Genomic DNA, 26,751 nt, shown 5'->3' on the forward strand with positions numbered 1-26,751 from the left:
TGTTGGGTTATGAACCTCCAGGGGCTGTGATAATCCGCCGCACCCCGGCCCCACGAAGACAATGAGCTGAGGCGTTCATGGCCAGTACATCTTGATAGGCTTGAAGGGACGGCCCGGGAAAGCGGCAAATGAACGCCCTTGTCTTTCTTGTACTGTAGCAACAAGCCGTGCGTTGTACGAAAGACACACTAAAGACACGTTGTCATCCGTTTGTGTCGCACGACGTAATCAGATCGCGTGGTGCAGACGTGTCTGGCAGCAGGGGGCTCTTGTACTTGTTACAGTAATGATCGACTCTTGTTTGGATCCTGTGTGTGTTCGGCACACACAGTTCGGTCCTGATTCGGATGGGACTGACTGTCATCGCATTGGCGGCTCCGGTCGTTCATAGCCAAAGTCAAATAAACAATAATGCATCAGTAAAATGGTGCAGAGGAGTTTTATCCTATGCTACCACACCAGATGAAATCCAGATTAGACCATACAGTACTGTAAAACACCTGACCGCAAAGTCTTATGATACCATACTACTGTACCATTGCATTTTGAATATAATTAACACACAATAAAGAAAGGTGAAGAAAAACATTAAATATGTATATTGTTTTCAAACCAGTTTTTGTCTGAAGAGGTAGTATGAAACATTTCTCTTGGTTTTGGCCTCTGGCTCTGTGTACAATAGCTACGGCTCAAAGGGAGGGACAGTCCACCAGGAATTCAAGTGAAACCTTGCAGTAGAAGTTGTGAAGCCATTGAACATGGCAACCTCAAATGGATTGCCCTATGGGCTTTTTCTGACATCACTCTGAATATATTAATGCGTTGAATTTAGAAAAGGGGACTAGAGACAAACAAAACAAACCTAAAATAACGGGAAAGCGGGAAAGAAGAAAAACAACTTCTGGTCTTTTATCAGAAAGGGGAGGTGATGTTTGTTGATTTCCTATCAACTCTAAAATGACTCTTTTCCAGCATTGGCAGATTAAAGTGACTTCTATCTGCTTGGCAGAGCCATGTCCCTTCTTGCTATTCTCATTCTGTTTGCTGATGGTCATTTGAAGAGCTCTTGTTTTTGCATAAACAATTTCAAAACCCTATAAGGACAGACCCTCCAGATAACATCCAGCTGGGCCGCGGCAATCAAATGAGAGAGACTATGGCAGAGCCTGCTGATAATTTCCAATTTAAAATCCATCGTTGATCTTCAATGTGAACCGTGGTTGATGCCTGTTTCCAATGGGTAACCCTTTTCCTGTGATTATATAGATGTCCACAGAAGCCCAACATTAGACATGGATCATGTTGAGATTTGTGCCATTCCGATGTGATCCATTTCCCATTATCTGGTTGTTGTTGTTGTTGTTACGCATTTCATTTTCTGAGGCATCACTATGCACAGTTTAGTTGAACAGGGGAGCGCAAAGTGATACATCTGCATGGGAGCGAGGTGCGTTGAGTTGAGAACAAGTCCAAATAGCTCTGATCTAACCCGTCTGTTTCCTTGTTGCATTTAATCCCCCAGATAACTGCGATGGCCCACTGGTGTCCACGTTGCCTGACGCCTCTTTCCACAGCTCTTCCCAGTCCTCTGTGGGTAATGCGCCCCAGTTTGCAAAGCTGAACAGGCGAGAGGGTGAGTAACAAAGGGTGGGTGGTGGTTGGTGTGTGATGTGTCTCCTGTTTCCACACTCTTTTCATCCGGTATAAAGGGGTAAATTAATTCCATTTGTGAGGTCACACAAATTGTTTGTCCGTTGTATTGAAAAGGAGATGTATTGTTTCACAAAGTAAGTTTTATAGAAAACAATGCAAAGTCTGCTTTCAGGCTTTGTTGCTGCATAACATTTGCACTTGGTAGATAGTTGAAAGACAAAGCCAGTGTGATTGTACTTTTTGTTTGGTGCTTTTCCAACGAATCGGCACAAAGTACAATTATGGATGATGGACTATTGTGTGTGCCTGTCTATTACGCACACAGAACTCAATCTGTTTAAAAAAATAACGCAATTGGTATTTGCCAATAACAATTACTTTTATACAGCTATCCACATATTGCCCTTCCTGAATCTATAAGTAAGTGATAAGTAATTCATTTATAATCTTTAAATATATTCAATAAACCCATTCATTGATTAAAGTCATCATCAAATAGTTTTGTGCTTTGACTAATCCGCGGATTGGATTTCATTGAAGTTGGCTGGTGTAAAATGTTATTTATAGGAGAAAAAAATATCAAATATGTTAATAAAAAAGCGTGAGAGCCATTTGGATTGGAGAAAAGGAACAAAGCATGCCACCCAGCCAAGTCCATTACCAAAGCTAATGTGTACCTTAATCTAAACAGCAAAAGTCACATTGTGTTTGTGCGCTAATTTTGACAGCTCCGGCAGTAATTCAAGGACAGAGGCGAGGTCAATGCCTGCTCTGGCTCTCAGCAAGTCATCAGTAGCAACAACACACAGCCCCTGACAGCCCCTCAGAAGGAGAAAATGTATACTCTGGGTTACAGTGTGTGACATGCTGTCACGATAGGAGTTATAGAACAAGCACATTGTAGATACAGCAGACAAAGCCCGTATTTTAAGGCACGCGATGGTGTGCACACCGTGTATACAGCAACCAGACAACCGTCTGGCTGTTAAACTGATAAACTGGAACTGTGTCCCACATAGATCATGGCTTCTCGTGAATTTCCAAGGAATGGCAAAACTCTTTGTCCTTCAAAAGCTCCACCACGGCCACCACCACCACCTTGAGCATGTGTAGTTGCTCTCCCGAATGACTCATAAATACTAAATAAGCCAAATGGATTTCAGAATATTAACAGCTATCTATATGAAGGCCGAATGGCATTCTTGTCCGTCGAGTGTCATTCTAAAATGGAAGATGGATCCCCAAACTCAGTAAACACCTGTGTGACTTCTTGGAAGTAAAACATTATTAGATTCCTCTCAGCTGGCCTGCTTTTCTGCAGCAATGCCAGAACAAGAGCAACAGATCCCGGACAAAAATACCTAGAGATCTTTGAAGTCACGAGACTCCGGGAGAAAATGCCCCAGTAATACAAAGATTAGCCCTTAAAGGCGGCTGATCCCAGAGATGCAATAATTCATCTTCTGTGAAAACAGTGGCTTAAAAAAAAATCTAGGTTAGGGAAAAATGGCCATCCCCCTTGGAACACGGCCAACCCTGTATGCAGCCAAAGAAGAGAAAAGACTCTGGGCATGGTTTATGATGCAAGAAAACCCCTGCATGTTTAACAGGAACATCATATGCTAGTCAGGTCCACCCCTCCTGTTTCATGGACACGTTTTCCTCCGCCCGGACCTCAACCTTCACCACAGCGACAGGAAAGCTTGTGGAGAAAGGGGTGGGGTTATTGAGTGGTCGGTTAGTAAACGCTGCATCCTCCGTGACCGAGACTCCGGCTTGATATTCCGCACTCATCTGCTCCCATGCTGGTGTCCCCCCCCCACCCAACCGCCACATCCCGAGCTCCCCATAGCCGCTGAGTAATGAACCTCCCTGGCTGAGTTGACCTGTTTCTTCAACCTGATAGCGGAGGAGACCCCCAGGGACAACACATCTTCATGAAACTCATGATGCCTCCCGTTATCCAACACACACTTTAATCACGACCCTGAATTTCCACCACATCATAACGGACCTGGCAGGCACCAGAGGACAAGCCAAGACTGCGTGTCAGTGTCAGAGACTTAATAAAAAACACACCAAATAAAAAAAACTCTGCCGGACATAAATGTGGGAAAGAATTATTATTTTAACTACCGCCTTAAACCCGTGATTTGCAGTGGTCACCAACTGCCCCATTCTCCAAATTAAACCCACCATCTTTGACCACATCATTGTGTTGTTAATTGATCTGGTGTAACTCTTACACTGTCGTATTTTTCGGCTATCACCCATTTTATTTGTTCAAATAAGTTTTCCTTTTTAAATTATATTCACACCATCTTCAGATGATGTTTAAACGTTTTATTTTGGGAACAACATGTGATATGTAGCTTTCATGTCTCCATAAATTATGCACTGTGTGATATTCTCATCATCTTGAGAAAGCAGGATAGCTGACTATAATCACACACCTAAATGACAAAATGCGTAATAGGAATTAATAGCAAGCTGTGTGTTTCACGATTCAATTAAAATATGTCTCAGTAATCTACAAAGCCATACCTCCTAAGTCTTGTAAAACAATAGGATCAGGTCAGAATGAGCAAATAACATTTGTACACATTGTTGGCACAACAAACATAATTGGCTTGTTAGCTAGAAAAGATATAAGCAAATACCTTCGCATATATAACTCACATACATGGTTTAAATGTTCATTTACTTTATCTGTTAACACGATATCTACATGTAATCACGCCCTGAAAGGGGATGAAACATTTATATTAGTTTCCTTATGAAATGCCAGTGCATAATTTTTTCCGAAACATGACGGAAATCATAATTAATCAATTTTCTCCCATCTTCCACTATCTAGTTACCGTGGTCATATCAATAACCTACATCCCTCCCGAGGGAGGCCTGGGACGCATTTCCCGTAATTTGCCATGTAATTGATTTGGGAAAAAATTACTAATTGATGCCATCAAATAAATAACTTGTTTAACCAGCAAAAAACGTGTAGCTAGCCTTGAAACCTTTAGCTCACGTCAATTGTTCCTTGCTGTTGCGATCAAGACACTTTAAAAACACTTTTGTGTGTGTGTGATATGACCCCTGGTATGTTATTAAATCCTCCTATGACGTGAATAAATAGCTACTATTGATCCATCTGAGTGGCTAGTTGAAAGTCCATTATCAAGTGTGATTTGCACCATGAGCAAACATTCAATCAATGCATTCAAAACAATAACAACCTTGTATTTTTTCTACTGTCAGACATGCTATCTATCCGTACGCAAGCATGCGTTGGTCATCTCAAAAGATTACACAATAGCTTAAATTCCCTACAAGGGTTTTAATCCACATTCCTAGATGGCACAAAAACACAGTTTCATTCAATATCGACAGGAGGAAAAACCTCAGGAGTCACTAGAAATTCAAAATTTAAAGACAAGAACACAGTTTGTTTTGGCACGGAAATAATGAATAAATGCGTGGGCATTCTGCGTCAATGTGTTTGACTGTATGTGTTCATTGCATTCCAATCTGTCGGACTGACTTTTCCATAGTGCGAACTGAGGATATTTAAAACGGCATCAAGAATAAAATAACAAGAACACCATTTTGAACGCAGAAACGTTTAGAACTCTTGTTTCACTTAGACAGGATTGCAGTTGAAATATGTTTATAACCATTCCTCAATCTCAAATAGAAAGGTCAATTTCCCAATTTCTATTTAGCTCTGTTTCTCTGAAGATGAAGTTTGAAAGAAGTGCAATAAATCAATGGATCATGGCCGAGGTGTCCAATGGGTTTACCACGGCTGGGGCTGTGATTGGAGAAGGAATAGACGCTATAGAGTAACCTACAAAATTACTTTTCACTGTCAGTGTCTCTTCCACAGAGGGCTACAAATGCGGGCCTCCGCAAAGAGGTTTTCTGAACTAGTCCAAAGTAACTGTTAATTTTGCCAGTTTAGACACAAGGGCTTGCCAATATTTGTCTTTAATTTATCGATTTAATAATCCACAATAGACAGCATAAATTCAAGTCTAATAAAATTTCCCATTGACACTCGGGGAGGAGAAACAAATATTGGGACTCTCTATTCCTCATTTTTATGTTGTGTGTTTGTGTTTTGTTTGTCAGTGGCGATGCATAAACGGTTCTTTCATCTCTGGCAGATCAACACGCTACACTGAGAACATCACAACACCACATGCAGCATTGCACTGATCCATATTCATCTGCTCTGCTAGCCATTCATCTCTCTCTCTCTCTCTCTCTCTCTCTCTCTCTCTCTCTCTCTCTCTCTCTCACACACACACAGACGCACATGCACAGTCACAAACACACACACACACACACACACACACACATGTATACACACATGCACAAACACACACACACACACATTTACAAATCTACATAGACAAGCACACACACACACACACACACACACACACACACACACACACACACACACACACACACACACACACACACACACACACACACACACACACACACACACACACATACGATCAAGCCGACCCATATATGCAGGTAAAATGGCGTGGCCGTCTACCATCTGTTCAAGGTCAAGCTCCCAGCCATATGTATATGTTCATGTCGGCTTGACGCGGGCGAACTCAGCCCATCTCCGTGAACCCTACCCTCCCATAATGAAGATGCCGTCGTCGTTGTTTCCTCTGTTTCCTTTGTGTCTGGGTTCCGATAGGGGGGGGAGGCTGGTCTCCGATGCCGACAGAGAAGGAACCCTGGTTCCAGCTGGACCTCAGGGACAGGATGGAGGTGACGGCGGTGGCCACACAGGGGCGCTACGACAGCTCGGACTGGGTCAGCAGCTACATGCTCCTCTACAGCGACACAGGCCGGGCCTGGAAACAGTACCGGCAGGAGGACGGCGTCGGGGTGAGTCCCGCCTCAGTGCGGAGGAGCTTCGATCGCTCAGTGCTGCTAGGCGCTACTACTGCTGCTGCAGTCTTTTTGGGTCAATAAAGATGGGTTTCTCTCGAGGTGCAGTGCAGACGAAGAGCAAGCATAGCGAGAGGTGTGTACAGTCTTTGGAGAACATGGGAAAATCACGTCCCAAGAGATGTAATGTTCTCCAAACAAGTGCATTGCTTTCTTCAATCTAGGTGAAACAAACAGAAAGAAAGGATGGACATAAATAAATAAATATGTGCTTTGCTATTGATGGGAGATTGACCTGAAGAGAAGGAAAGTCTATTGGGTGGCGTCAAGAATCAATATTAGATATTCACATTGATCATTGTATGATTTTATCTTTATATTTCTGCCATGGTAAAATACAAAATTACAGCTATCCATGCACACCTATATGACTAGGTTGGAAAAAGAACGCTACATTGTGACGTATTGCATTATAGCCAACATCAGAATCATAACCGAAAGCCATTCAGACTTTATAAGCTATGCTCCGGTTATTAAACCGGCATCAATTGAAGAAAATGTTCTTCCTTCCTTTATTTTTTTACCTTGTTTGATTGAAAGTGAACAAATCCTAGTGCCTCAAACCTATCTTTGATAACACTTCACATCGAGACTGCCGACATCCACTGCACCCTCTCTTCCACAATAGCGGCATGTCACTGTACTGCGTCCACCATTCTTATCTTGCCACTGGCTTGTCACTCAGTGGCAGTTAAACTTTGAATACTCTCAGTACAAAGTGCTGCACTCTATTACTGTCTTTCTACTTCGCTCAGATGCCTTGAGCATCCGTCACGTTCAAGGACGTTGTGTTGCCATGCTGCCCAGATAACCTGCTTCTCTCGATTTGTATTTTGCGTTTGCATATCGGTTTTAAGCTTTCTTTAGAGAGCAGTGTTTTTAAAATGTGATTCAAGCCATTTTCTGGGAATAGATATGCATACAGTTATATTTACATATACACAAATACCTATATACAAATATACAAATCTATACACACACTACATACATACACACATACATGTAAAATGGTGCATTTCTAAATATGAAATATGATCCATGTTAAGTAAAAGTCAAACATAGAAAGCTATTACACAGCTGACATATGGCCATGGTGGAATTGCATAAGATACTGGACAAATCTTGGTCTTGGTACCAAGAAAGACCAAGTATCTTTATTAAAGTCATTTAAAACTCCACTGGAGATTTCCCCTATCCTTCATCAGAAGCGGGGAATGCTATTCTGATTCAATCTATTGTGCCATGCTGGTTTCAGAGGGTGCGTCCCAGCGTTATTCTCATTGAAAGCAGTAAGTGAGTCTTTTGAAGTCGGCATGAGATACTTTTTGTTCATTCTTTTCTTCATCTTCGAAGTCGAAAGCAAGGGAAATTGAGAGAGAGGAGAGAAGGGTACGAGTATATTCATTGTCCATTGACATGCTGCTGGTAATTTTAAAGTGCCCGGATCAAAGAATGTGACAGGGCAATGCAGCTGTGGTCAGGGTTTCACCTGCATACCAATGGGGGAGTGACAGGTCCTCAAAGAAAACACTTTCATTCCACTATTCTGCATTGTAGTTGGCTTTTTCTTGTTTCTTCTTTATCATACAGCATGCAATAAGCCTCTTATATTTGCAAAGGGGATGAAGGGAGTCTTGGGTGGAGGCGGAGGGGGAGGTGGGTGAGTTCTGATGGAGCAGATGTCACATGCAGATCATTTTACCTCCTGCTGACCTCGTGACCGGTAGACATCCCATTCTTCCCATCTTCTTCTGTGGTGGCGATATTACATAGGGGCTGGGGTTGCCCGCCGCTGATCAATATGGAGTCTATTACAACTGAAAGACGGCCAAAGGCTTTGAGGATTGCTTTCTCCGTCGGACACCGACAAACAATCGGGAACCTCAAACTGATTTGAAAAATAAAACGAAAGAAGAAAAGCGGATCTTTAATTGGAGGTTAATCGTCTTCTTAGATTCATCCATTTCTGCTTTGTGTCTGAGCATCAGAGCTCTATTACTTTCTCCTTGATGAACATGTCGAGGTATCGAGAGTGGAAAAAAGCTTCCTTTCTCTATATATTCCAGCCTTTTAATCTACTCTGAACAACAAAACAGCCTCAACACAGCAAAGTACGGTAAACCTTTCTTGTAGACCATGCTAAGGTCGGAATCCTTTGAATTCTGGATTGGCAAGGGCCCATTTGTACAAGGTCTATTGTTCGATCCCTCGGCTGTTTGGGTTAAATTAAAAGTTCCTTGCGGGGATATAGGAAGATGTGTGACACTGATATCAAGGGACGTTTGCATTTACTAGGGAATTAGATTAGATCAAAGGTCAAATACATTTAGCATTTTTTTCTTTCCTCTGAAAACCATCTCGGTGTGAGATGCTGCTCCAGATAAATGAACGAGATTCCTGAATGTTTCTTGTCCCAGGTGCTATTCTGTCTTTTCCCCCTCATTGGACAGAGTAAATAATATATCCCCCCCCCCTCCTCTGATGTGCAACTGTAGCGGAATGGAAACAAGCAGTAGAAGAAAGAAGCGCTTATATTGCCCCATGGGAGAGCTTTTTCCGTCCTCGCCTCTGCGCCAGGCCCCGTCGGTTGCCATGGCACTAAGGTGCGTTCGATCTTTGACACATTACGAGCCCGCCTCAGTCCAGGGGGTCCATCTGGCCCGAGGGGACCACGCAAGAGAAACATCCAATATCAAAAAAGGAAAATATATTTCTTTAGATTCAACAGCAGAACCCTCTACCCACTACCTCCCGTCTGCTTAAGGTTGTCTTGGTATATCGACTATGGGTACGATTTCTTCTCATATTCATCTACAACATTTGACAAATCATCCTCCGCCATCGTCCACTCTCTCCCGCTTTCTTAATGTGTTGCCTATTGTTGTGGTGTTGTTTATTTATTTTTTCCCTTTTGTTTGATTGTCTGTACTGTCTGTATGTATTCTTTTCTTATTTGTAAAGCGTCTTTGAGTACTATAAAAAACGCTATAAAAAACTGATCAATTATTATTATGATTATTATTATTATTATTATTATAATATATGGCTATAATCACCCTCCTCTGTCCACCTTCCGATATTCTTTGAAAATAGCTTTGACTCATGCGCTTGACTGTATGTGTGTTTGTGCTTTAACCTCAAATTGGGTCTACGTTGTGCATCAAGTGAGGGTAGGATCCACTACCCCCAGGGCCCTTACATTTCCATGACACACACACAGAGACAAACACACACACACACACACACACACACACACACACACACACACACACACACACACACACAAGGATACACAAGTATCCTCATGCGAGCGCGTTCTAACGCACACGTTTACAAGTACGCGGTGAGCCAACTGGAGTCACAGGAGTATACTGCTCATCCCAGAAGCGTCATCCAAAGAACGTCATTCGGTAATGCACAGGGAAGGCAGTCCCTCAGCCCCTAGACCCTCAACGCTGCATGCAGGAACGGAAACAACAACCTCGCTGTGGGATCAGGGGCTGTTTACAGGGCTGATGACCTCCCCACGGGGAGGTCTCTGCTTTGAATCCAGCGGTAATTGGGAGGGTCTTTTGACGAACATTCCCCCCCCCCCCCCCCCCCCAACCCCCCGATAACGAGGCCGACTTTGGGAGAGGACTCGTCTCTTCTGTGATTTTCAAATAGAGCAAGCGTATTATACAAAAAAACATACGGTTTTCAAGGTGTAAATTGTGTGTCCCTTTGATATTTATATATGTAGTATGTATGTAATGTAAAACATGTGGGACGACATTGACATAATTGCATGATTTACAGCAGTGTGCAGTGTAACTCTTAATGTACATCTCCAGAGGATTTTAAAACAAGATACTAATGACTGTGGGCGAATTAAAAATATAATTTGCTTTTCCACACCAGGCAAGCGGAATTGAAGTAAATGAAAGAAATATGAGGATATTTCACTATGAAAGGCTACCGCACTGCACAATTTAGAGTGTATGTGCGTGTGTGTGTGTGTGTATGTGTGTGCGCGCGCGTGCGTGTGTATTTGTGTGTGTGTGTGTGTGTGTGTGTGTGTGTGTGTGTGTGTGTGTGTGTGTGTGTGTGTGTGTTTTAGGCAATCAACAGTCTCTCTAAAGGGATGCATCATTCATGCAGTGGAAGGAGATTTGGCATTGCTTATCACACTGAGGTTATTGAAATCCAAGCACACATTTCGATCTATCACACTCGATTATCATCAGTTATATGAGGCAACGTTATCGACATCAAAGTTGCATTGCACTTTGCCTCAGCCCCCTTTCAAGGTGCACTTAAGATATGTGAAGATAGCAAATGCATTAGGGAAGGTTTTTAATACACCTTTACCATAGATGTCCGCCTTTCCCTCTGCCGTCTGAATCTCTCTCTCTCTCTCTTCCTTTCACTCCATCAGCAACGCAACACAATGCAGTGTACAAAGTGAAATAGTCCATTTAGGTAAGAAAGTTGGCTGTTCTTTAAGTTTATATCAACGACGGCAACATCGATGTTGTCGGAAAGATTGCTCTGTCTGAAGTGTGTCTGATGCAGGAAATTGATTCAGTTTAAGCACTTCAAAGACTTTGAAGGTGTTTGATCAAAGTTGCTGGTCGACAAGATTACAGATATGGCAAAAGTTTAGTTCATGAAAGCCATGTCCAACTGTGTGCAATTTGGGCATTTGAAATGCACACATTTTTGGTAATTTGGGCTTATTGCTATAATATGGTTGATAGCTAATTAAATTCTAAAGTCAGAAGGTATTACAGCTGCAAATACCTGAAACAACATGAAGCCTAACTGTCATAACAACCCTGAAGAGGTTTTGGTAATGTGTTTTTGAACCAAAGAAGCAATCATTGGGCGAAAATAGGTGGGGAGAGACCTGGCTCCAACAAAAGCGTATTTGTTCAGCGGCTTGTACAATGGCTTTCAGTGAAGATCCAACTGTGAACGCTCAGTGGTGACGAGGTTAGAGAGCAGTATCGACGCATGGTTGCCGAGCTACAGCCACTTGTTGCAGCTCACTATTTCCCTGGTCCTTGGATACTAGGTGTAGTATTTTTTGAATAAGGTTTAAAGGGTAGAATATTTCTCTAAGGGTGTTTGAACACTGCCCCAACAAACACCAACCATCGCCAACAATTTGCAAGGGACAAAGCGATGTTTTTCCCTTCTCGTAGCGTTTCGTTATCCCGATTTGCGCCAGTGTTTTTTTTTTAAATCTTTGCACGCTCGTGGATTGGCTGAAACGTGTCCGGTCCACTCACCATAATTACAGGCGTCTCGCTATGTATGTTTGCCCTTCAATTTGATTGACAACCATTCATCCGATCATCTTCCCACATCGCGGGTGCATTGCTGAGGACACCAAGGAAGTGCAGTGTGGAGTGTGAAGTTGTTTGGATGAGCGGTTCTTTAGAAAGCATCAAGTGGCAATTTCAGTGTCCAAGCCATAGCCCCTTCCGATCGGGCTCGTATCAAACGGGCACTGCACTTTTACATTCACATAACACATAACAGTGAAATCCTGTAGGCTGTTGCGTGAATCCAAAGGCGACAATGTCTAGCATCCAATGTGTATGTATTTATGCCCAATTCATGCTTGTTAAGCTAATGGAGCATACATACAAAAAAAGGTATGACGCTAGAAATAGTACAGCTGCGAATCCAGTTTCCGTCATCCAGCGATAACTGACTCAAATGTCAAGGCAACGAGAGGCACAGAGTGTATTAATAAGGCCAGCTAAACTCTCTCTGCTCCACCATTACAGCAATCTTTCTCCAAATTCACTTTCATGTTCTTTTCATTCAAGTGGCTACTTCGTGCTGTATGAGTTCTTGCCGATTCACTGCTGCCTATTTATTACATTTGTTTGCAATTTTCTTCGATGGAAACTTTCCTCAACCAATGGAGGGATATATGTATTCAGGCCGTCTCGCCATGCTACAGTGTATAGATTATTCTGTCTGGGTCAACGATAGATCCAACATGAAGAATCTGATGGAGAGAATGTTTAATTCGCTTACTTATTTAAAATTAAAAAAAAGTTGAAGGGCCTTGTTATACAGTATACAGTATATTGATAATCTTATTTGACATTAAGGGACAATGATGCTTTACTAAAGAAAAGGAAATAATGTTCCAATTCCGAACACGCACTCACTGTGTCTCTCGCTCATTCTCTGTCTCCGTTGTTGTTGCTCTCTCTTCCTCTCTCTCAATCTCTTTATCTCTCTCTCTCTCTCTCTCTCTCTGTCTCTCTCTCTCTCTCTGTCTCCCTCTCTCTCTCTCTCTCTCTCTCTCTCTCTCTCTCTCTGTCTCCCTCTGTGCAGAGGCTGCCTGGGAACATGAACTCTGAGGCCGTGGTGCAGAACAAGCTCTCCCATTCCATCAGAACACGTTTCCTGCGGCTGCTCCCTCTGGACTGGAACCCCAGTGGCTGGCTGGGCCTCAGAGTGGAGGTGTACGGCTGTGGCTACAGTGAGTCTCCACCGGCCTGACAGCTTCTAAAGCACCCACACTAGTAGGAGCACACACACAAACAGATACACACACACACATGCACAAACATACACACACACACACACACACACACACACACACACACACACACACACACACACACACACACACACACACACACACACACACACACACACACACACACACACACACACACACACACACACACACACACACACACACACACACACACACACACACATTCCTCTTGACTCCTTACTCTTTCTGTAGTTCTAAAATGTTAGGAATGCATTGGATATCTGTGGGAACATGATGAACCATTCATAAAACGTTTTAATAAGACAAGCATCAAAACGCCAGCCTTGTGAGACCACCCAGATATTGAGGTGTGTGTTCAGCCTGGCCTTCAGTAGGAAGCAATTGATTTCCAAATATGGGCACGGCTTTAGTTAACAAAATACAGCCGGTATTTAATAGCTATTGACCCTATTGCTCTCTTTGCCCTTGCCGTAACCAGTTGGAAGCAGAGCAAGAACATATTTTCCTCTGCGAAAAAAGCCTTCCTTGACGATTTGATTTGAACGTTATTATTCAGACTATTTTGGATAAAACCGTTTTGATTGCACCATAGATAGCTCCACTTTTGGCGGTCTGGCATTGCTCGTTCGTTGGAACAGGAACTTCCTCCCCTAAGCGCTGATTGAACACATAATTTGTACATTCTTGGAAAATATTCTCAAATGCACTTTCAACTGACAGTATTAACTACTCCTATCCATTCCTATTCGTTTATTGTACTGCATGCAGATCCAAATAGAACATATGGATAGACAGCTGCCATTTAGTTTTTATGATAAAAGTCACTAATATTGGCATAACATCCATATTTTCTACCAACAGTTGCCTGGACAGAATTTCATTTTTTTTTTACTTTAGGGAAAAGTATTAGAGTGTTATAAATAAAAGATACATGTATGGGTTCAAGAATCAAATCATATTTTGCACATATAATGGATTAATGTAGGGATATGGCGAAGGCATTATGATTACGACATAATTTAATGCTCTTATCAACCATAATAAGTCAATCTGATGATTAGCGCATCTCATATTTAATCAGTCATGGTAATCCAGTGTTTCATTGGTCGTCGTGAAGCTGCCACATGTTTTCTCTCGCCTGCGTATGCATTCCAGAGCATCGTTATCATGCTATGATTATGACTATTAAGACGTCACATGAGAAGCACGGATAGCAGGGGTGATGGACATTTTGTGGGTTTTGGCTTCGCTGGGGGTTTGGCAGGGGGCGGTGCTTGGGAGAATGCGTGGTGTATACAGAGGCTTGTGAGGTGACACACACACACACACACACACACACACACACACACACACACACACACACACACACACACACACACACACACACACACACACACACACACACACACACAGACAACAGCTTCTGCAGAGTTGCGAGGCAGCAAACTGCTGTTCTAGCTGATACAAAATAAATATAACAGAAGCGAGGGATTAGGGGGAGGTGTGGTGGGGAGGGGGGAAGGGAGGGGCGTAGGGTGTGACGGCGACTCCTCTGCCACACGTAGCACGATGCCCCTGAACGGGGATGAGCCAGTGAATTACTGCCCTGTGAAAGACAGTTCTAATTATCCCTGAGTGAGCAGTTTTATAATGCCCCAACCGTTCCGCCACGCTGTTCCCCGTCGTATTAATGTTGGATGAGCGTGCTCGCGCCACGGTTATGAATGCTGCATGACGCGCAGCCCGCCTCGACTATGTTCCGCGCTAATGCAAAAAGAACACTCGCGCTAGCTTTCGGCGGCTAACAAAGACAGCTGAGGGGAGAGCGACCGCACCTGTGCAATACCGTGTGTGTGCGTCAAGGATGATGAAGGTGCACTTACACCAGAGGGTGTGGGGTTGTTCTGTAGAGGAGATTCTCTTTTCCGATGAGAACTCCCTCAGGGATGATGATGATGATGATGACGACCAGATGACGATGACGGTTGAGATTTGCGAGGCTTTTTAAATCATTAAAGGGCATGCCTATAAGCCGTGCATGTACAATGAAATATTGAGAGGTGGGATATACTTTGTATAACTGTGAACATTTGATGGTAGCAAATTATATTTATCTGCACAGACATAATAGAAAATCTGGGAAAGTGTTCCCATCAGGGAAATGGAAGTGTTGACACATTTCACTTGCTAACATGTCATGAACACATACACATCGGACATCATATCATTAAATGCAATATAATTATATTCTTGCTATGGCAAGTGAGAGCATATGTGTGTATTTTATACCTGCAGAGCAGTCCTTTCTACACGGTAAAAAAAGGAGAAACATGCCATGAATGTCTTTCTCTTGTTAGAGGCAACAGGCTGGGAAATAAATATAAAGATGACTAACGTTTGAAATGATTTGTGCAAGTATTGAGAAGAAAAGAGCAACAGAGTTCGTAATGGGCGGTTTTATCTTAGTGGATGGTGTAAGTGTTTAGTTGTGTCCACTCTGTTGGTTCTGGTCTGGTTCGGTCTTTTAAGGACAGGGTTGGGGCTAGTTATTTGTAGGCTACCTTCTTTTTCATCTCGCCTCTCCCTTAAAGAAGCTCACCTGCACTACTCACACTCCTGTTGAGATTACAATCAAATAAAACACTCATGTCTTTGCAAACATTTCCCCTGTCAAAGCACCACTGGGGTTATTTCTTTGCATGTTTTGTTTTTTTATTGAGAACGGAATACTCCTGGGAGCAAGGGGCGCTTTCAAAAGGCTGCATTCACTCCTGTTGATGAAAACAATAATAAACGCATGAAAAGAAATATGAAACACAACTCAAGTCCCATATAGAAGGTTTCAAGTACAATCCCATCGCCGCCTGTACAGATGTGAAGCACTGCTTCAGCCTGGCTTTCAACAGATGGGATGTGATATATATATATATTTATACATATTTTAATAAACACTGCATCAGCAGCTCCAGATGCAAGAGGCGACACTTCTCCCAAGCGTCTTCATTTCATTCAATTTGTTTAACATTCCCTCATGGATCTCCGTTGCAGAATCGTACGTGGCGGACTTTGACGGCCGCAGCTCCCTGCTCTACCGGTTCAACCAGAAGTCCATGTCCACGGTGAAGGACGTGGTCTCCCTGCGCTTCAAGAGCCGGCAGGCCGAGGGGGTGCTGCTGCACGGGGAGGGCCAGAGGGGAGACTACATCACCCTGGAGCTCCACCGCGGCCGGCTGGCGCTCTACCTCAACCTGGACGAGAGGGGTGAGGGCCGGGGAGAGGGGTGTTGAAAATGGGGGAGGTAGTATTGAAAGCCCTGTTTTGTAACCATCTAGAGGTTGGTGTTTGTTTGTGTGTGAGTGTGTGTGTGTGTGTGTGTGTGTACGTGTGTGTGTGTGTGTATAATTGTGGGTGTGTGTACGTGGGTGTGTGTGTGTGTGTGTGTGTGCATGTATGTGCGATGTACATACTACATTTGTACAAAAAGTATGAGCGTGCTTGTGTGATAGTGTGTGTGTTTGTGTGTGTGAGTCCTACATACTCCATTTGTACACAAGTGTGAGTTTATTTGTGATTGGGTGTTTACATGTGTGTGTGTGTGTGTGTGTGTGTGTGTGTGTGTGTGTGTGTGTGTGTGTGTGTGTGTGTGTGTGATCCCATCTGTGCGGTGTGAGTGTGTGTCTTTCATTCTTTGCCTTTCCAATTACCTCAGCACCTGAGCTCCAATGACTCGGTGGCCTCAGCCATTTAAAGGTTCACTCTGGGGGGATCTGAACACGCTGCAAAAAAAAAAGAAGCTAAACTCCTAACGACACCACCAGCCTTGCCCCGCTTCTCCAGTATTTATGCCCCGTTTCTCATCCTCGCATTGCGGCCGCGTTCCAGACGACACAAGGCTGAGATCCAGCGGTGGGCGTAGCGTGGCGGTCTCTCTGGGCAGCCTTCTGGACGACCAGCACTGGCACTCGGTCCTCATCGAGCGCTTCAACAAGCAGGTCAACCTCACGGTGGACTCCCACACACAGCACTTCCGCACCAAGGGAGAAGGGGACTCCCTGGAGGTGGACTATGAGGTATGTTTCCCATGCAAACACACATCACACCTTCCGACCTGTGGACGGGTATTTTTAGATGCATTTTTAATTCGGATGCAGCTGAGCGTGTGGCGAGCGATAACAGCATCAACAGCGACGAGAATGCAATGTCTCTGCTCCTATACTGTTACAACACGCCCCGCGCACTTATCAGGTTGATTTCCAAACGTGTTTGGGCAGCACTTTTCGTTGCTGGAATTAGATGGTACAGTCAATATAATTATACTGAGTTAAGTACATGCCACAATTGGTAATCCACAGTTTGTAACTTCAATACAAACAGAGGAAAAAATAAAAAATTAATAACGATAATAACGATTATTATAAGGAACAATATTGCTGGAATGAATGAAATTGTTTTTGGATTACATTAAATGTGTCTTAGGACAGCTGTACAACAACCAGAAGCCGCCTTTAAAAGGCATGGCTAATGCCAGATCCCTCTTTTCTTTCCAAGTTAAGTTTTGGGGGTATCCCCCTTCCCGGCAAGCCTGGCACCTTCATCAGGAAGAACTTCCACGGCTGCATTGAGAACCTGTACTACAACGGGATCAACATCATCGACCTGGCCAAGAGACGCAAGCCCCAGATATACAGCGTGGTGAGAGCCTGTTCCCATCGCCAACATGCTGCATTCCCTTCCACTGCACTTCTAATGTCATCCATTATGCAGGCCCTTCTTCATTAAAGCAGCGGAGTGGAAGGGCAAAAACAAAGAATTGTTCTTATTCCCTCCGCCGAATGTCACCTTTATTTACCCCATGCTCAGCCTTGCTGTGAGTGTTAGGGCCAGGTGCTACTTATCCAGCGGTACCTTGCTACCGCAACACAATCAAATATATTTAGAGGTGGTAGGTCACGCAGAGTACGCCGGAGGGCAGCAGATGTAAACACTGTTGGAACAAGCAAATATACACACTCGAAAACGAACCACAAAAGTCCCCAGCAGGGGTTCAATCCAAGGTCCTCCTTTAGTTGTTGGGCATCGGAGTTAACTATCGAGAGACAATGCCTCATTCTGGACTTCCTCCCAGCCGAATCAACGAAGAGGGACAGCGAAGAGAGCGCTATGGCGGGTAACAACGCAAATTACAAGCCGTTACATAGAAGGCGGGAGGGGGGGGGGGGGGCTCATGGTGGCGGAGAGGGTGGGTGGGGTGAGGGGTGGAGGGGGGGTTGGTGCGTAGAGGTGCAAAGGAAGGGCGTGGAGAAGGTCGAGGGAGGGAAGGGTGGGGTGGATGTGGCGGTGGATCTTTTGGTGTAAAGCACACAAGAGGGACAAAGAGATGGAAAGTGGAATTGCCTTTGGTCCCACTTTAGAAGGAGGGCGAGGCCTGGTTGTGCGCTGTGTTGGGACGGAGTCGGGGGGGCCGGGGGAGTGTGTCCACTGATCCGTGCCAGCGTAAGTTATTATTACCTCCCACCTCTAGCCCGGAGGTGACTTGCATTATTGAAGTTAGCCCACCGCCCCTCCCCCCCCAGTCCCCAACTCCCCCCCCCCCCCTCGCCTCCTTCACACACACACACACACACACACACACTCAGACACACACACAAACACACACACACACACCTTCCCTCCACTCTCACGCCTCGCTCCTCTCGCCTGGTTCGATCCACACCGTCCTGGCTATAGACGTGGACCCGGGCGGACTCCTTTGAACGCAGCTGGACGTCGTGCACGTGGAGCCGCGCACGTGGAACCACACACGGCGGTCGCGGGGCGGGCGGGCGGCGAGCCGAAACGCGCTCGGTCCACTTTGATACCGTCTGACACCTAATGTATTCCGACTGAACGTGGTGTGTGCTTGCCAGCCTTTTCCTTGCGATTGGCCCTGAGCGTTTTCCCGCGAGGAACCGCAGATGGTCGGACTCTGAAACGGGCGCTCTCATCTTTTACCCTCCTCCCCGGGTCTGAGGGGATCGATGGCGGCCATGCGCAGTACGCCACCGCTGGCGTGACCTTTCCGCCGCCGCCTGCCAAAAGGCGGCTCTCCTCTGTTCTCTTCCTGCTGTCCCTGGGCGTTTCCGTTGCGTATGGGGGTGACATTTAACCCACTTCCCTGCAGTGTCACCGTCCCGGCCTAACCCAGTACCCCGTCCTTTTGTCTGTCTGTCTGACTGTCTGTCTGTCTGTCAATTTGAAGTTACATCATTTTCCCTCTCTTCCTGCATGATCTTCTTCAATCTAGATCAGGGCCGCTGGAAAATAAGAACAATCGGATATGTATCCCTCTATTGTTATACGCGTGGCTGACTTGGGAGAAGATTATTTTCATCATGCTGAAAACCTCATACTGAAGTTTGAGTCGACCAATTCAAACGCAGTGAACCGGTCATTGTTTTTACAGATATTTTCTTTCTATTGCCGAGAGAGACATTGCAATAATTGTGCGTGTGTGTGACTCACTGTCTGTCTGGCTGCCTGGATCAGCCATTTAATGAAGCAAGAACCGGGAGGGATTTGCAGCTACTTTGGAGAATTCAAATATGTATTCACGTCTGTTTAATTAAACAGTATTGCAAATAGAGTTGATCTCGACTCCGGGGATGGCAAGGTGACACTGCACTCTGTCTCGCTCTGGTCTCCAGGGCAACGTGACCTTCTCCTGCTCAGAGCCCCAGCAGGCTGCCGCCACCTTCCTGAGCTCCAGCGCCAGTTTCCTGTCGCTCCCGGCAACGGTGGCGGCGGCGGCGGCGGCCGGTGCGGGCGGCACGGGGGGAGCGTTCTCGCTGCGCTTCCAGTTCCGGACGTGGAACGCCGACGGGCTGCTGCTCTCGGTCCGTCTGGCCCCCGAGCCCCAGAGAGTGGAACTGCAGATCAGCGGAAGCCGGCTGCGTCTCACCCTCCACACCTCTGCCCAGCAGAAGTCCCAGGTCTCTACTGGTGAGGGGCGCCAGGCCACACACACACACACACACACACACACACACACACATACACACACTCACACACACACACACACACACACACACACACACACACACACACACACACACACACACACACACACACACTCAGACAGACATGCACACACACAGACTTGTGATTGCCCAAACCAGGGCACCGCAGCTTGAAATGAAATAGTCAAATATAGACTACACCACATTATTTCTATGCGGAAGTGGGCATCACTTCTGCGGTGACATTCGTGATTTTGCATGAAAAAAAAAAAACATACTTTGACATGGAAAATGTAAGCTTGCAAGGCATATCTTTTTGTTGCACCACTGAGAAAGGAAATTGTGTAATTTGTTTGCAAGGATCCTGGGGAAAAGATTTAGCTAAGGTCTAAATATCGTGCTTGGCATGCAATACTTGAAATACTACAGAATCCCATCCATCAAACCTAGTTCTGAATCTAGGTCTGCTCAGCAGTGGAAACCCACGCCAGAGTTTTCTATGTTAACTATTTGTGTGTGTATGTGTGTGTGTGTGTGTGTGTGTGTGTGTGTGTGTGTGTGTGTGTGTGTGTGTGTGTGTGTGTGTGTGTGTGTGTGTGTGTGTGTGTGTGTGTGTGTGTGTGTGTGTGTGTGTGTGTGTGCACATGCGTGGGTCTGCTTGCATGTGCATGTGTGTTTGTGTGCGCTTTTGTGTGGGCGAGTGTGTGTGAATATATCTGTGTGTGTGTGTGTGTATGTGTGTGTATGTGTGTATGTGTGTGGGTGTGAGCGCATGCCTGTGTCTAAGTATGACCTCTGGCCAAAAGCGGATTTAGTGTAGATTTTAGGATCCTGTTTGCCAACATGGGCTCCAGTTTCTCTTACAGAATCAAAAAAATTTGCTCCATACTTGCACTTGATGTGGTTGTCAAGTTTGCGATCATAAAATATTAATAATTAGCTGTATTTTTTGAAGGTGCCTCATTATGAAGTCATTTTGAAGATATATTTCATAATGTCTTAATATTCAGTATGAATTCTGCATTTTATTAAGAGTTTTTCTTAAATAACAGTATACAATTAACAGATCTGATAATGTTAAATTTTATCAATGATTATCAACACCATATGTAGACGCAAATAGTCTGCATATTTATATAAATATATGTTAAGTGTATGCAACTGCATAGGTTGCACACCTCTTTTGCATAGTGAATGTATGCTTTAAGTACAAGAGACAGTACCAGAACAGATAACCCACCCAGATTTGGAGTTAGAGCTGGGTTTTTTTTTGTTGAAAAAAGCCTTTTCTATTTGTTGTCTTTACAAACTGTGCATTGCTCCTAGAACTCGATGTTACACTGTCTGAGAGCAATCACTGGGATGGTATGCCTCTCCCCAATCAATTCTCTCTCTAGTCCGTAGGTTATTCTCAAGATGTGAGGGTTGGCCCGATCTGATTTCATGTAATATACTTTTGAAGATGATGATAAAACTCTCAATTTGTATCATATCACCCCTTCTAGTGGATGGATTGATGTATGTTAGATGTTTATCTTTAACTTTTAATAGTTTCAAACAAAGGTTGGTGACGGATTGGGCAGAATTGTAATAAATAACTTAGAGCAGGAAGAAGAAGACGGTTGACATGAAATAGTTACATTGTGTGTGTTTTAGAGCCATCAATGGAACAGCGATCATCGAAGCAGTTGAACTTTCGGTTAAAAAAAACCCACTCCCTTCCCTCCACCCCATCCATCCCCCAGCCCCATCTTCCCAAGGAGAGATGGGCTTGGCTTGGCTTTGGTTTTGGTCCATTTTTCGGAAACAGCACAAATGATGAATAATGCATAAGAATGGATTGAGTCACTCACGGCTGTTTCTTCGGCCTTGCTGGAGGGGGGAGCCGTTCTTCTCTGGGCATCAGCGTCTGTGGGCCCCTGTGGGGCCGATCACTTCCTACAACAACGGCCAGATGTGATCAAGTACAAGCAGAGGTCACCCTCCATCTGTTGCAGGTTCCGGCGCTTTTGTTTTATTTATTTATATTCCCAGAGATGTGTGTTATCACCAGGTGCACAATTTTTTTCTTCTTTTTGTTCCTTTTTTTTTTTTCCGTTTGTTCCAGACAATAACTGTGTGAAATCCGCCGGTTGGTTTAATTGTAATTGAATGTAAATTCGCAGAGATGACCCGCACCTCTCCCGGTCTCCCTCACCTCTCTAGCAGATGGTTAGAGCTGAGAGGATTTGCAAAGGCAACCCACAGAGAGGAACAACCCAGACGACCTTGAATGTCGGGCCTTGCGTTTCCTTAAAAACAAAAGCAACAAGAATTGAAAACAAATGTAATAAAAAAAACGTGTTTGTGAGTTTGGTGCCACATATTCCTTTGGGAGGGTGGAACAAACATTAGAAAGAAATGCAATCAAAAGCGCTGTGAGGAAATGCCGAGCACAGTTTGACCACGAAAAATGTCCCTTTCTCTTTCCCAGTTATATTTGGCATACCATGCGTAACATTTCAAGTACAAGTAGATCTTACCCAATGATGAAAAGCTGGAATAGAGCACAAAAACAACGCAGTTTTGTAGGTACGGAAGAAAACAGCCAAAACCAATGCTTATGAATTGCTCAAGGCCTACGAGGTAAAACTGTTCAAACTCTCTGTCAACAGGGCACAGATTGAACGATGGATTGTGGCACTCGGTAACCCTGGACACACAAAACCACCAGATCAGCCTGAGCCTGGACAATGAACCAGCGTCCACTGTGGAACTAGGAGAGCGTTTGGACGCCGTGGACCATGTTTATTTTGGAGGTGAGTCTCTTTTGGGAGTTTTGTCACCACTTGCTGGGTTTTGAGTTGCGTTCAAGTGGTTTTTCACGAAGTGGTATTGTATCTAATACTCCAGCCTCCATATGTAGACAATAATATAAAGTACAGAATACTTTATCTTACAGAGCACACCCCATGGCCTGACATCCCCTTACCATATTAGTATGGATCCTCAGTTCATTTTTTATTTCCAAGGGGCCTTATCAACGGGAGCATACCAAGAGGCCGATGAATGCAATTGGAAAGAATTACAACCAACCATTTCAAAAGCCGTTTGGGACTGCGCCAACACATATATCTTATCAACAAAAGCTTTAGACGTAGTTGTTTGTTCTTCTTTTAGAGGAAATATGCCGTCCAGTTAGTTTAATACTGTCGCGACAGCTGAATCAACAGACCGTTCGACATCAGTGGCCGCCATCTTGGTTGTTTACAATAACACCTCAACGGAGCTCCTCTGTTCGGTCATCATATCAAATAATACGATATTTGATACGAATACCCGAACCTCGTATTAGATAAACGGTCGGCTGGACATCTGTCTGAGCGGTAAGGGGGGCAGACCATCTGCAGATTCGTCTCGTTCACAGGCTACACACCTTTGAAAGAAGAACTTGAAAAACCGACATCTATTTTGTCGTTTATGTAAATTAGCTTTTGTTGAGGAAAATATGAATTTAACTATCGTACAAACGATGTGTGAATAACACACTTGATTAAAATCTTGATTTGTTGACAAACATAATTGAAATATTTGGATGATATTTTGGATGAATGATATCGGGAATGCTGCACGTGAAAGCCGACAACGAAGCTCTTTCCATTCATTTATTTATTTCTCAGCTTCTAAATCCTAACTGCTGCTAAGCAAAGATTTACTCATTATTGCTACAGAGCTTCAGCTTCCATTGCCTTGCCTTGTAAATCTCAAATCTTCTGGTGGTGGCATTTTACTAAGCCTCTCTTAAAGCCGTCAACTTGCATAATACAGTCGTGCTGGTTTTGATGTTGCTGCCTCTCTTTTCACCAGCACTATATCCCCTGCACAGATGTTGAAATCGCCACACAACTGTCACTCCAATAAATACAGCCATACCATTTTATCAGTAAAATACCAGTTGTGTAGACGGGTTTGTATTCTGTTGCCAGCGGACAACAGCAAAACACAATCTCCTCTTATAACTTTACCATATTTTCCGAGGCCCGTTTTTCTTTGTTCAAAGTTATTCAGTTGAAGCTCTTACGACAGCTGCCGGATACATGAAAAACCTACCGTTGTGTTTCATTAGGTTGCCCTTCATCAACAAGCACCTCTTACTGTGAGAACCCTACCACGGCGTTTCAGGGCTGCATGCGGCTTATAGTCATCAACGGCCGGCCCACCAGCCTCCACGACGTCCAGCATGGCCTCCTGGGGAACTACAACGGCCTTAGCTTTGACATGTGCGCCATTCATGACAGGTATGACAATTTGACCAAGGGTCGGGAACTTAAGAAAAATGTTGTGACCAGGATGCGGTGGGATAGGCCTTTTTGGTGGCGGGTTGTAATGATCAAAAATTCACAGGCGACTTTCTGCAAGGCTTCTGTTTTTTTTCTGTGACGGCTGAGCGTCATAGAGAAATACAGCACAAGACTCTGAAAGATGATCAGTTTTTTTATCCGTTTATCAACAACTGTTAGTGTTAATATGTGACATTGAGAATGCTGACCTCCTCACTGAATGATGCTGAGCAGATGCTAATTACCAGAAAACCCTTTTATTTTCTCTATGTGTTCTTGTGTATGTGGCTTTGTCTCTTTGTATAAGTCTGTGTGTGTGTGTGTGTGTGTGTGTGTGTGTGTGTGTGTGTGTGTGTGTGTGTGTGTGTGTGTGTGTGTGTGTGTGTGTGTGTGTGTGTGTGTGTGTGTGTGTGTGTGTGTGTGTTTGTGTGTGTATGCGAGTGTGTGTCTGTGTGTCTGTGGGTGGTTCTATGAGTGTGTCCATGTGTCTGTGTGCGTGTCTCTGTTTTTGTGTGTATGTGTTTTGGCTCTGTCTAAGTGTGTGTGTGTGTGTGTGTGTGTGTGTGTGTGTGTGTGTGTGTGTGTGTGTGTGTGTGTGTGTGTGTGTGTGTGTGTGTGTGTGTGTGTGTGTGTGTGTGTGTGTGTGTGTGTGAAAGAGCTCGCATAACACATGTAACAACCTCCAAATTCCCTCTGTCTGCCATTTTATGCAAGCGTTGGTGTTGGTCATGTGCAATGCTCATTAGCTAAATCTAGGCTGTGTTCCTCAGCTATTCCTTCATCCTTCTGCCTTTTCCCCCACCTTCAAAAGTCTGAAACCACCCGTTTCTCTGCGAGGGAGGGGCGGGCCTTACCCAGCCACTGGAGATAATGGCTTTTTGCTCCACTGCTCTTTCTACTGCGTTAGTGCTAAAGCTTCATTGCCCCTTTTATTATAGAGGGGAGAACTCTGCGTGCCGGGTGGCATAATTTCAGCGGTTAACAAAGGCCCCATTCCATGTCTAAAGAAAAGGAAACTCACCGAAATTATTAAACCTACACCTGAGACTGCCAGGCAGTCGAATGGCACCGCGGCATTTAACAGCGGAATGGAAGCCGTCCTGTGTTGATAAATGAAGGCTCACGTAGGAAATCCTAAGGCAGAGTAATGTAAATACATAACAAAGGGACTGAACTCATTTATGGAGGCTTGAATAGAAAGTCAGACTGCAATTTAAGAAATGTGCGCACTGTGCAAACAGCTCAAGAGAGGAGGAGGCATTTTAATTTGAATGATTGTTTGTCCTCACTCGGTTGAAAAGGAACATGATCCTTTCTTTCACCTCTCAAGGTTGCATTATCTACCATTGACCCAACTTATTAGCAAAATTGAAAAAGGGGTTGCCAAACAAGTATATGTTTGATGGGCTCTCCAGTGTCACCCTCCATTTCTATCTTTGCTGCTAATTAAATCAATCTAAACGCATGTGTCTAAATACTCGTATCAATATTCTATTAGCATACATTAGCAGGCAATGCAGGATGTTATTTCGGAAGTGTAAACATTTGCCTTTCCTTCTACTTCTCTCCCACGTGTGTGATTACAATTCGCTAGGGGCCCGTATATTCCACCATTAAACAGGAAGCATTGTTATCTTTCTGAAACGATTCATATGGGATTCAAGGATGCCAAACGACATTGCAGTTTAAAGAGCCATGTCCTTCACGATACTATTTCATATTGAATGGTGCAATACAAATATAGTAACCGATTTTGAATCCGACCTTTATCTTTTATCGGGCATTTTTCGAATCTCGTACGTATATCGAATCACCAACCGTCTAGTGTTTGTTTATTTTCACTTTCTCTTCCATGTCTGCCAGATGTCTGCCGAACCTGTGCGAGCACGGAGGCCAGTGCTCCCAGACCTGGAGCTCTTTCCACTGTGACTGCTCGGGAACTGGGTACTCGGGGGCCACCTGCCACAACTGTACGTTGGACACCCTTTGGCATCTCCTTGCCTAACAAACACCCAGCTATGTCTATAGAGAGAGCGAGAGATGGGAAAACATGCTCTTGATGGTTCGGTGCCATTGAGGGGGCATCCCCTGGGGAAATTGATATGTCTTGTGTTTGCCAAACAAACAATCCTCCACAAATAAAGGCGCAACAAACGCCTTTTTAAACAACAAACAACATGGTGGTTTTAATTGGGTCTCCTTCTGATGTTGCACTATTCGTCTATGGTTAGACTAATGTACAGGATAAACATGTGTTAAAGCAGTTACTTGGTTT

The 26,751-nt window shown here is 44.3% G+C and overlaps 1 protein-coding gene across 1 annotated transcript in view; it reads left to right on the forward strand.

Moving 5' to 3' along the window:
• Positions 1-1,541: 1,541 nt before the first annotated feature.
• The window catches only part of LOC130373611 (contactin-associated protein-like 5), a 52,139-nt gene continuing 26,929 nt past the window's right edge, over positions 1,542-26,751 (forward strand). The window contains exons 1-10 of the mRNA XM_056580226.1: positions 1,542-1,633; positions 6,377-6,570; positions 12,973-13,120; positions 16,211-16,423; positions 17,045-17,232; positions 17,711-17,854; positions 19,846-20,140; positions 22,812-22,955; positions 24,263-24,434; positions 26,340-26,446. Coding sequence (XP_056436201.1) covers positions 6,397-6,570; positions 12,973-13,120; positions 16,211-16,423; positions 17,045-17,232; positions 17,711-17,854; positions 19,846-20,140; positions 22,812-22,955; positions 24,263-24,434; positions 26,340-26,446 — 1,585 coding nt within the window. The 5' untranslated portion in view covers positions 1,542-1,633; positions 6,377-6,396. The remainder of the gene's footprint in view (positions 1,634-6,376; positions 6,571-12,972; positions 13,121-16,210; positions 16,424-17,044; positions 17,233-17,710; positions 17,855-19,845; positions 20,141-22,811; positions 22,956-24,262; positions 24,435-26,339; positions 26,447-26,751) is intronic.

Source organism: Gadus chalcogrammus, chromosome 20, assembly GCF_026213295.1.
Source record: "Gadus chalcogrammus isolate NIFS_2021 chromosome 20, NIFS_Gcha_1.0, whole genome shotgun sequence".
Taxonomy (NCBI): Eukaryota; Metazoa; Chordata; class Actinopteri; order Gadiformes; family Gadidae; genus Gadus; species Gadus chalcogrammus.